The sequence below is a fragment of the Saccopteryx leptura genome, chromosome 3, assembly GCF_036850995.1.
Source record: "Saccopteryx leptura isolate mSacLep1 chromosome 3, mSacLep1_pri_phased_curated, whole genome shotgun sequence".
Lineage (NCBI taxonomy): Eukaryota > Metazoa > Chordata > Mammalia > Chiroptera > Emballonuridae > Saccopteryx > Saccopteryx leptura.
This window is the reverse complement of record NC_089505.1, coordinates 151,707,215-151,719,687: the sequence shown is the minus strand read 5'-3', so window position 1 is coordinate 151,719,687 and position 12,473 is coordinate 151,707,215. Positions and strand designations below refer to the sequence as shown.

The following is a 12,473-nucleotide window of genomic DNA, read 5'->3' as shown; positions in this document are numbered from 1 at the left end:
AAAGAAATAAAACAGAAACACGTTTGGAATTTTTCATAACAGCTATTTAGCTTTTTTTTTTTTTACAGAGACAGAGTCAAAGAGAGGGCTAGAACAGGAACAGAGAGAGATGAGAAACATCAATCATTAGTTTTTCGTTGCGACACCTTAGTTGTTCATTGATTGCTTTCTCATTTGTGCCTTGACCGTGGGCCTTCAGCAGACCGAGTAACCCCTTGCTCAAGCCAGCGACCTTGGGTCTAAGCTGGTGAGCTTTGCTCAAACCAGATGAGCCCACCCTCAAGCTGGCAACCTCGAGATCTTGACCCTGGGTCCTCCGCATCCCAGTCTGACGCTCTATCCACTGCATCACCGCCTGGTCAGGCCAGCTATGTAGCATTTAAAAATAATTTTAATTTATTGTGTTTATATAGATTCAAGTGTCCCATCAAATATATCTCCCTCTCCCCCAACCCCTATGTTCCCTTTGATACCCCCTTTGTCCTTTCCCTCCAATGCCCTCCCCCCCCTCCAGGATTTGCTGTCCTGCTCTCTTTGTCTCTTTGTTATGTATACATAATTTCACTAATCCCTTTCCCCTCTCTGATCCCATCCTCTCTTCCCCTTTCCCTCTGGTCCCTTTGACCCTGCCTCTGCCTCTATTCCATTCCTTAGTTCACATTGTTCATTAGATTCCTCATATGAGTGGGGTCATATATGATATTTTTCTTTCTCTGCCTGGCTTATTTCACTTAACATAATAATCTCCAGGTCCATCCATGTTGTCACAAAAGTTAAGGTTTTCCTTTTTCATGGCTGCGTAGTATTCCATTGTGTATATGTACCACAGCTTTTTAATCCACTTATCCACTGATGGGGCACTTGGGCTGTTTCCAGATCTTGGCTATTGTAAAAAATGCTGCAATAAACATGGGTGTGCGTGTCTTCTTTTGAATCAGTGATTTGGTATTCTTAGGATATATTCCTAAAAGTGGGATAGCTGGGTCAAATGGCAGATCCATTTTTAATTTTTTGCTGAAACTCCATACTGTTTTTCAGTGGCTGTACTAGTCTGTATTCCCACCAGCATTGCAGGAGGGTTTCCTTTTCTCCACATCCTCGCCAGCACTTATTGTGTGTTGATTTGTTAATGAACGCCGTTCTGACAGGTGTGAGGTGGTGTCTCATTGTGCTTTTAATTTGTATTTCTCTGATGATTAGTGATGTTGAACATTTTTTCATCTGCCTATTGGCCATCTGTATGTCCTCTTTGGAGAAGTGTCTATTCATTTCTTTTGCGCATTTTTTGATTGGATTGTTTATCTTCCTGGTGTTGAGTTTTACAAGGTTTTGATATATTTTGATTATTAAGCCCTTATCAGATGTAATATCGAATATGTTCTCCCATTGTGTGGTTTGTCTTTTTATTCTGTTCTTATTTTCTTTAGCTGTGAAAAAGCTTTTTAGTTTGATATATTCCCGTTTATTCATTCTGTCCTTTATTTCACTTGCCTGTGGAGATAAATCAGCAAATAAATTGCTGCGAAAGATTTCAGAGAACCTACTGCCTATGTTTTCTTCTAAGATGTTTATGGTTTCACGACTTACATTTAAGTCTTTTAACCATTTTGAGTTTATTTTTGTGAATGGTGTAAGTTGGTGTTCTAGTTTCATTTTTTTTGTATGTACCTGTCAACTTTAACCAACACCATTTGTTAAAGAAACTGTCTTTACCCCATTGTATGCTCTTACCTCCTTTGTCAAATATCAATTGACCATAGAGGCGTGGGTTTATTTCTGGGTTCTCTGTTATGTTCCATTGATCTGTATGCCTGTTCTTTTTTTTTTTTTATAAATAAATTTTTATTAATTTTAATAGGGTGACATCAACAAATCAGGGTACATATATTCGAAGAAAACATGTCCAGGTTATCTTGTCATTCAGTTCTGTTGCATACGCATCATCCAAAGTCAGATTGTCCTCCGTCACCCTCTATCTAGTTTTCTTTGTGCCCCTCCCCTGTATGCCTGTTTTTATGCCAGTACCAAGCTGTTTTGAGTACAATGGCCTTGTAGTATAACTTGATATCAGGAAATGTAATAACCCCCACTTTCTTCTTCTTTTTTAAGATTGCTGAGGCTACTTGTGTTCTTTTTTTGGTTCTATATAAATTTTTGGAATATTTTTTCTATATCTTTGAAGTATGCCATTAGTATTTTAATAGGAATTGCATTGAATTTATAGATTGCTCTGGGTAGTATAGATATTTTAATGATGTTTATTCTTCCTATCCATGAGCATGGTATAGGCTTCCACTTGTTTGTATGTTCTTTGATTTCTTTTATCATTGTTTGATAATTTTCCAAGTACAAGTCTTTAACCTCCTTGGTTAAATTTACTCCTAGGTACTTATTTTTTTTTGCAATAGTGAAGGGGATTGCTTCCTTAATTTCTCTCTCACACAGTTCATTGTTGGTGTATAAAATGCCACTGATTTCTGAATATTGATTTTATATCCTGCCTCCTTGCTGAATTCATTTATCAGGTCCAGTAGTTCTTTGACTGAGACTTGAGGGTTTTCTATGTATAGTATCATGTCATCGGGAAATAATGATAGTTTTACTTCTTCTTTTCCAAATTGGATGCCATTTATTTCTTCTTCTTGTCTGATTGCTGTGGCTAGGACTTCCAGAACTATGTTGAATAAGACAGGTGAAAGGGGGCACCCCTGCCTTGTTCCTGATCTTAAGGGGATTGCTTTTAATTTTTGCTCATTGAGTATGATGTTGACTGTGGGTTAGTCATAGGTGGTCTTTATCATGTTGAGGTGTGATCCCTGATTCCCACTTTGCTGAGAGTTTTGATCATAAATGGGTGCTAGATTTTATCAAATGTTTTTTCTGCGTCTATTAATAGTATCATGATTTTTCTCCTTCCTTTTGTTTATGTGATGAATCACATTGATTGATTTGCGAATATTGTACCAGCCCTGCTTTCCCAGAATAAATCCCACCTGATCATGATTTTTTCCATGTATTGCTGGATTCCGTTTTCTAATATTTTGTTGAGAATTTTAGCATCTAATTTCATCAGGGATATTGGCCTATAGTTTTGTTTCTTTGTAGTGTCTTTGCCTGGTTTTGGAATGAGGATTATGCTCGCCTCATAAAAGGAGTTTGGATGTCTTCCCTCTTTTTGAATTTTTTGAAATAGCTTGAGAAAGATAAGAATTAGTTCTTTGAATATTTGGTAAAATTTGCCTGTGAAGCCATCTGGCCCAGGGCTTTTGTTTGTTGGGAGTTTTTTGATAATTGTTTCAATCTCATTTGTTGTAATTGATCTGTTTAGGTTTTCTGATTCTTCCAGATTGATTTTTGAGTGAATATATATGTTCCAAGAAATTTATCCATTTCATCTAGGTTGTTCAATTTTATGGCATACATTTCTTTATAGTATTTACTTACATATATAAAACAGTTGTTACTTCTCCACTCTCATTTCAAATTTTATTTATTTGAGTCCTCTCTGGGTTTTTTTTGGTCAGTCTGGTTAAAGGTTCATCAATCTTGTTTACCGTTTCAAAGAACCAGCTCTTGGTTTCATTGATCCTCTGTATATGTTTCTTAAGCCTCCATGTCATTTATTTCTGCTCCGATCTTCATTATTTCCTTCCTTTACTTGCTGTTCTTTTTTAGTTCTTTTAGATGCAGGGTTAAGTTTTTTATTTGAGCTTTTTCTAGCTTCTTAAGGTATGCCTGTAATGCTATGAACTTCTCTCTCAGGATTGCTTTTGCTGTGTCCCATAAATTTTGAGTTGTTGTATGTTCATTTTCATGTTTTTTTCAAGGAAATTTTTTATTTCTTCCTTGATCTCATTGTTAACCCATTTGTTATTTAATAACATGCTTTTTAGTCTCCAAATGTTTGCATGTTTTTCAGTTTTTCTATTGTAGTTAATTTCTAATTTCATGCCATTGTGATCAGAGAAGATGTGTGGTATGATTTCATACTTTTTAAATTTATTGAGACTTGTTTTGTGTCCTAACATGTGATTTATTCTAAAGAATGTACCATGAGCACTTGAAAAGAATATATATTCTGCTGCTTTAGGGGGAAAGGTTCTGAAAATATCTATTAAATCTAGTTGATCTAGTGTGTTGTTTAAGGCTGCTGTTTCTTTGTTAATTTTTTTTCTTGAGGATCTATACATTGCTGTTAGTGGGATATTAAAATCCCCTGTTATTATAGTATTCCTGTTGATCTTGCCCTTTATGTCCATCAAAGTCTGCTTTATATATTTATGTGCTCCTATATTAGGTGCATAGATATTTATAATGGTTATATCTTCCTGTTGGATTGCTCCCTTTATCAATATGTAGTGACCTTCTTTATCCCTTACTATAGCCTTGTTTTAAAGTCTATTTTGTCAGATACAAGTATTGCTACTCCAGCTTTTTTTTCCTTTCTGTTTGCATGAAATACTGTTTTCCATCCCTTCACTCTCAGTCTATGTGTATCTTTTGTTATGAGGCGAGTCTCTTGTAGGCAGCATATGAACAGGTCTTGTTATCTTATTCATTCAGCTACCCTTTGTTTTTTGATTGGAGCATTTAATCCATTTACATTTAAGGTTATTATTTTATTGATATGTAGTTGTTTATTGCCATTTTATTCTTTAAATCTACAGCCCTCTTTTTCTAGATTTTTTTTCCCTTTGCTCTGTTTACAGCAGGCTCCTTAACATATCTTGCAGGATTGGTTTAGTTGTAATGAGTTTTTTTAGTTTTTTTGTTTGTTTGTTTGGGAAGCTTTTTATTTCTTCTTCAATTTGAAACAATAACTGGATAAAGAAGTTTTGGTTGTAAGCTCTTGTTTTGCACTACTTTGAATATTTCTTGTCATTCCTTTCTGGCTTCTAGTGTTGCTGTTGAAAAGTCGGATGCCGCCTGACCTGTGGTGGCACAGTGGATAAAGCGTCAACCTGGAAATGCTGAGGTCGCCGGTTCGAAACCCTGGACTTGCCTGGTCAAGGCACATATGGGAGTTGATGCTTCCAGCTCCTCCCCCCTTCTCTCTCTCTCTCTGTCTCTCTCTCTCTCCTCTCTAAAATGAATAAATTAAAAAAAAAAAAGTCGGATGTCATCCTTTTGAGGGTTCCTCTGTAGGTAACTGACTGCTTTTCTTTTGCTGCTTTTCTTATTTCTTTATTTCTTAATTTTGGTATTTTAATTGTCATGTGTCTTGGTGTAGGACTCTTTGTGTTCCTCTTTAATGGGACTCTCTGTGCTTCTTGAACTTGTGTGACTTTTTCCTTCATAAGTTTAGGGAAGTTTTTAGCTATGATTTCTTCAATCAGCTTCTCTATCTTTTATTCTTTCTCTTCTTCAGGAACCCCTGTGATGTGGATGTTGTTTCTCTTCATGTTATCACAGAGCTATCTTAGAGTTTCCTCAGATTTTTTGAGTTTCCTTTCTTTTTGCTGCTCTGATTCTGTGCTTTTGTTTATCTTGTCCTTTAAATTGCTGATTTGATTCTCTGCTTCATCCAGCCTATTATTAATTCCTTCAGGTGTAGTCTTCATTTCTGATATTGTATCTGTCATTTCTGATTCCTTTTTATGATTTCAGTGTCCTTTTTGATGCTTGCTATCTCTTTATTTAGGTGCTCATTTTGTCCATCTACTGTTGCTCTAAGACCTTTGAGCATACTAGCAGTTATTATTTTAAATACTGCATCTGATAATTTGGTTACTTCTATCTCATTCTGTTTTTTTTCTGTGGATTTCTCTTGTTGATTCATTTGGGTTGTATTTTTCTGTCTTCCCATTTTTTCTGTGTATAGACTTCTCCTTTGGATGTGCTGTTTGGATGTGCTAGCTGAGTCTAGGGTTTAAGTTTTCTGCTTCCAGCTATTAGTTGTGTTGGTTCTAGATCTTCTTGGGTTAGCATGATCTGTTGTTTGTAATCTACTGTGTGCTACTTGTCATCAGCTACTGCTCTTTTTGCTGTTCTTGTGGGTGGTTTCTGTGCCTGGGTAGTGTGGGAGGGGCCAAACTGTGTATAAGGATTAGCTTCCTCCTGCTTAGAGCTGTCAGCAGCTCCCTGCAACCTGCAAGCTCTGAAAGATTTGCCTCCACTTTTCAGCTGTTCCAGCTCCTCTTACAGCTGCCTTGTCTCTCTAGAGTCCTCTATTAGAAGACTGTAGTGTGGGCCTGACTGGCCTCACCTAACCTACCCCTGCACAGATTGCAAACTTCTTGGCTAGGGAAGCTGAGGTTGAGACTACGATGTTAGTGGGACCCCCTACTTCAGGGGTCTCTTGGGCTGTAGCTCAGTACAGGGAATGTGCCCCCTACTCCAGGGCCTAATCCCTCAACCTCTGCTGGATACCCGAATTTTATTTCTCTGCAACAAGGTGAGCCGCAGGAAAGTCTGAATTCCATCTGATTTTCTCTTTCTGCTGCCTCTAATTGGTAGCTACTCACTGGGCCCAGCAGGGAACTCCAGGTATTAGTGTGGGGGCAGTGGGCTTAGTTTGCTCTTTGGTCCCAGTTGTCACTCTATCCAGACTTTTTTTTTTTTTTTACGTATCTCAGTAGGAATGCGGTAGCTGTGGCCTCTGTGTTCCAGAGGTGTGGTCTGCCCCTGGTTTTCTGGGGGCGGGGTGCGTTCTCAGCAGTGGAGTGGGAGGTGTAGCTTGGGTCTCACAGGAAACCTGAGTCACTGAGCCGCCCCCTGCTCCTTTGCCTTTCCCTTGGCTGGATATGGAGTGATTTCCAGGGGTGGGGCAGCTGCCTTTCCCCGACTGGTGCGGGACAAAGGTATCGCTCCTCCCCTGTATATGTCCACTTTAGCTCTGGAGAATGACTCAGTGTAGGTGTTCTGGTCATTGTTACCCTGTCTCTCCCTGAGCCTCCAACTTTACACTTTCCTAATGCAACTCCAGTCCTCTCAGCTCTCCCGCTCCCAGAGCCCCAGGCAAGTGGCCGTGAGTGAGATTTTCTGCACAGGCCCTTTAAGGCTAAATCTGCCACTCCGAAAGCTGACTCCCCGCCACATACCGAAACCTTGCTCTTTTAACCACTTAATGCTGTCTGGTTGCTTCTTCCAGTCACTGAGGTTCCAAGCTGGGGCTCCGGGCCTGGGGCTGAGGCCCCACACCTCTCAGGGTACCTCTCCCCACAGTGAACGTCCTTCTGGGCATTCTGCAGACCCTCACTCCTGGGAGTAGGGCAGCCCCCACCACATCTCCACATTTCCTACTTGACTCGGTGTGGCTTATTCTGTGATCTTTGGTTATAGTAGTCCTCTTTGTTTTGTCCAAAGTTGGTTTTTCACGATGGTTGTTCTTAAGTTGTAATCCAATTTGGTCCTGGGAGGTGGCTGTTGTAACGTCTGCCTACTCTGTGGCCATCTTGGAATCCGTTACTTGGCATTTTTAAAATGTCACTCAAATTGCTAGATTTTCAATTTTTTTGTTTTATATTAATTGAGAGACATTTGTGGGTACAAATATTCCATCTTATACATAGTACTGTAGATTTTTTGGAATAAACGAAGAGTGTCTCTTTTATACTTCTATCTACTTTTAGAATTATTTCAGTGATTTACTCTTTATTTTTTTAAAGCAGGCATTTATTGAAGCTTTAACAGGTATCAAAGCACTGGCACCTAACTGTACTGACTAGTCATGGCATTCTTCTCCACCACAGACACAGTAATAAAAGAAACAAACAAATATAACAAATATAGATGTGTCAGTTTCATTTAGAAATATCCTTGATTGAGGAAGGGTTGTTTTTTTTTTGGGGGGGGGAGCATTTTTTTTGTATTTTTTGTATTTTTCTGAAGTGAGAAGTGGGGAGGCAAAGAGACAGACTCCTCCATGTGCTGGACCAGGATCCACCCGGCATGCCCACTAGAGAGATGCTCTGCCCATCTGGGGCATTGCTCCATTGCAACCAGAGCTATTCTAATAATGTCTAAGGCGGTGGCCATGGAGCCATCCTCAGTGCCCAGGGCCAACTGCTCCAATGGACCCTTGGCTGTGGGAGAGAGAGAAAAAGGAGAGAGAGGGAAGGGTGGAGAAGCAGATGGGCGCTTCTCCTGTGTGCCCTGGTCAGAAATTGAACCCGAGACTTCCACATGTCAGGCTAATGCTGTACCACTGAGCCAACCGGCCAGGGACTGGGAAGGAAAAATTTTTAATTGGATTATTTAACTTTTTGTTATGGAGTTATAGTTTTTATGTGTTGGTACAAATCCTTTTTCAGATACATAATTTACAAAATTTTTCTTCCCTTCTGTGGGTTGTTTTCTCTATAGTGTCCTTTGAAGCAGAATACTTTCAAATGTTGATGATATTCAGTATATCTGTTTTTCTTTTGTTTCTTGGTACAAGAAAAATATACCTAAAAATGTAGATTTTTAAAATGTACATTGTGAAATGTTTAATAATGCTTTTGTCAGTGAATATTTTATTTTTAATGATGGTAAAATATACAGTGTTAGTTTGTGAGGGCTCCTATAACAAAGTACCACAGACTGTGTAGCTTAACCCTTTGAGTAGTATGAATGTTCATGTACATCCTTGTGCCTCCTGACCACCCAGAGTACAATCGATTTTTTTTAAATGTGTAAGGCAACATTTAAAAAAGGCAAATGTATGTTCTTCTTGTTTCCATAAATTGATTATCAAACAAATAGGATTTTAAGTTAATAAAACTGGAACTGGAACTAATTTCATTTTTTGAAAAAAACTCACTCCTGGGGGTCAGCGAGCATGAAAAAAACTCACTACTCAAAGGATTAAGCAACAGAAATTTATTTCCTTATAATTTTGGAGGCAAGAACTCCAAGATCAAGTTGTTGGCAGGACTGGTTTCTTCTAAGGTCTCTCTCCTTTATTTATAGAGGGCCACGTCTTCTACAGTGTCTTCACGTAGTCTTTACCCTGTCTCTGTGTACTCGTCTCCTCTTTCATAAGGACACTTTGTATTGGGATAGGGACAAACCCTAATGACCTTATTTTAAAGATTTCCTTTTTAAAGACCCTTTTCTTCAACTATAGTCACATTCTCTGATGGTCAGGGTTAGGGCTTCAACATACAAATTTGAGGAGAACACAATTAAGCTTATAACATATACCTAACACAAAATTTACCATTCTAACCATTTTTAAGTGTACTCTTTAGTGGCATTATGTACATTAACATTTTCAGTGGTTACATCCATCTCCGGAACTTTTTTTTTATGTTTTAGGTTGAAACTCTAACTATTAAACAATAACTGTCCATTTTCCTCTACTTTGCCCCTGGCAACCCCTGCTCTGCTTTCTGTTTCTATAAAAACATTGTCTTGAGACACATTTTTTTTCATCATCAGTAAGACTTTTTAAAATTCCCCCAAATTAATTATTTTTATGCTAATTCTGCCAGTTATACACAGACTTACTAGCTAAGAGTTTCTTTTAAGTTCTAAAATCATATATAAAATTTTGTCCTTATTTTCTTAATTCATTTTTGATTATAATTTACATTCAATATTATTGTTTTAATTTCAGGTGTATAGCCAAGTGTTCATTGGGAGAGATTCTAGATTTCTTATTTTCAGATTCCTTAACTATAGCCCAAGAGATTTGGATTAGACTTGTTCGATTATTTTTAAATATAATTCAAGGCTTTAATTTTTAAAATGTAATTTAAAGTTAATAAGTTGATATAATTTACAAAAAAAATAAAAGGAACTTTAAATATGTCTAAGTCTTACTGTTTTCAAATATGATGTTTTGAAAAGGATCAATAAATATTAAAAAATAGCTTTTAAATTCACTTCATTTGGGGAGATTTTATTTTTGCTCCTACTAGGCACTTTACTGTTTTATATTGTATTAGTTATGTATTGTGTCAACTCTGCATCTTACTGTGAATGTCGATGTTAAAGAAAATATTTTCATATAAAATAACCTCTCTGAGAGTTATTGTTGTCTTTGTTTTATTCATATATTCATTCAGCAAACTTTTATTAAATCTCTATTATATTGTAAACACTGATATACAAGAAAGAATAGGACATGGTTTTTGTCTTTAAGGAGGTTAAAAATGTACCAAGATAGGTCTAAATAAATTATTATATTTAAAATAAGAGTAAATAAAGAAGGAATCGGTGGTTGGTCCCAATGAGAAACAGATAGAGAAAATCAGAGTTGTGGACTGCAAGGCCCATTGATGAGTGGGGCCAGAAGTAGTGGATGTGGTTGAGACAGCAGACTGAGCTGTGGAGAAGGAGTTGCTAGTGATGAGGCTTGAACACGGTTGGAGCACAGGTGTTGAAGACCTTTACTATGATGAAAAGCACACCCTGTGAACCGAGAATTCATAGACATTTTTAAGTCTTAGAGTGAAAGACAGGACCTGGGAATAGTAGGTGATATTAGCTAAGCTTATTATATAGTATTTAAATGCAATCTAAATGCATTTATAGTTATATTTTTATTCCTATTTTAAAATTACCGTTGGTGTTTTTTTGTAAATTATTGATAAATACTGATTATTTCAAAAACAATAAATACATATTTTAATATATTTTATATTTGGCATATTTAAATACTTACCATATTTAAAATTAATATTAACCTTTGCTTCTGTATTTTTTCATTCCTTTTCTTGCCAGCAGTAAGGAAGACAGGATGGATAAGGAATTAATGGAACCCCTGAAATATGCTGAACAACTTCCTGTAGCTCAAATAATACACCAGGTTTGCATTCCAGTTTATTCTTTTGAAAGAAACGAGATTTTTAATCTGTGAAAAGTAATTGCTTTTGTTAGGTTTTCCAGAGTCATTGTGCTATAGCTGAAAAGCATTCCAGGCCATCTGACCCTGTGTAGTCTCCACCCATCACGGTGGGAAGTCTCATTCAAAGCACAATATTAAAAGGCTACTTGCTGTATAACAGTAGAATCCTTAAATTGAATACAGGGTATAAGCAGAATTCTCTTTTGTGTATTACTTAATAAGATTTAATTTAGGAAAACCTTCATTTAAACCATTATATATAGTAGTATTTGTTACTGACAAGGAAAAAGAGCTGAAAAAATATGATTTGGTGTAATTTTTTTGACTAGCTAAACTGAGGAAACAGTATTTCCCTACTTCAGCTACCTCACCCCATTGTCAGCTCTTATGAACTGTGATTTTAAGTGTCATGTGGGGAACTTTTTCACTTCCAATTATAATGACTCTATCATCCTTTCTACATAACTGTAATTTTAGAGAAGTCAGTGTGGTAAGAATTTGACTTATGTTTTGTGCTGTGATTTTTACAGCAATATAAAGTCTGTGCTACTGGGCTAGAAGCTAACAATTTTAAGTGGTCTATTAACAAGAGTTATGGCTTTTAAACATTTCAGAATTTTCCGAATCTATAGATTATAGGAAATATCAAAAGTCCTTGGTGTTAAGAATTTCTCACAGTTTTAATGACAGTTATTATTATGAGTCTTTCTATATGTCTTTATTAATCACAAGATTTTTATTTAGCTGATAGGAATTGATTAGTAGACGTGCTAGTTTGAACTTATTAAAAGGAAACAGGCTTTTACTTTAAAATGTTGGCTATATGGATCTATTCATTGACATTAAAATTTAATATTAAAATTCTATAAGAAATTACAAAAACTGGTCAGAAATTAGCCCCTTTGGGGAGCCTATCTGTGCTGGGTGATCAGGTCCTGTTTATATGTCAGGAATTCCCTAGTGTTGTCAGAGCCTAACTGACCTAATAGCCTGCAAATGTCACATTTAAAATTCTGTCTTTATGCCTGATTCTCAGCATAAATGAATTAAACAGCAGAGCAGGCAGCAAGTCAATATGTTCTGAACAGTAAGAGTGAGCGAAGAAACAGTTTGTGGTTTGTTCAGAATAGGTAAGTAGATTTTGCCCAGAACAGTTTCGCCTAAGATAAAATCTGAAACAGGAAACAAGAATTAACCTTTAAGATGGTTTGACCAGATGAAATATCAGTCATATTTTTATAGCGAGAGTGATCCAATAAACCATGGTATAATGTTTATTTTACTGATTTTAGAGAGAGGAAGGGTGAGAGAGACAGGAACATCAGTCTGTTCTATATGTCCTCTGACTGGGATTCAAATGGCAACCTCTGTCCTTCAGGATGATGCTCTAACCGACTGAGCTCTCTGGCCAGGGCTAAGACCTAAATTTATAGAATTGTGATGTTTAAGAAATTTGGATGATACTGATTCACTTATTTTTACTTTTATTGAATAAAATTGACTGTTCTTAAGGGGTAATCAGGAAAGGTCATTGTTAAGCCAGATTCTTATCTAGTTGTCTTGTTACTTCCCTTTAGTGACAGTACTACAACTTTGGGACTGTTACCATTTTCTGTTCAAGTGGTATTTAAGACTTATGAATAATGTTGCTAGAAATTCACTTATAAGTGGATTATTTGAAAGCAGTATTGCCCCTAAA

At 36.8% G+C, this 12,473-nt stretch overlaps 1 protein-coding gene across 2 annotated transcripts in view; it reads left to right on the top strand.

Moving 5' to 3' along the window:
- PIGK (phosphatidylinositol glycan anchor biosynthesis class K) overlaps nucleotides 1–12,473 on the top strand; it is a 121,023-nt gene that overhangs the window by 71,896 nt on the left and 36,654 nt on the right. Inside the window, exon 10 of one of the 2 annotated variants that reach the window (XM_066376587.1) lies at nucleotides 10,654–10,735. In XM_066376587.1, coding sequence (XP_066232684.1) covers nucleotides 10,654–10,735 — 82 coding nt within the window. Of the gene's footprint in view, nucleotides 1–10,650; nucleotides 10,736–12,473 lie in introns of both variants that reach the window. The other variant, XM_066376586.1, reaches the window with a different exon arrangement.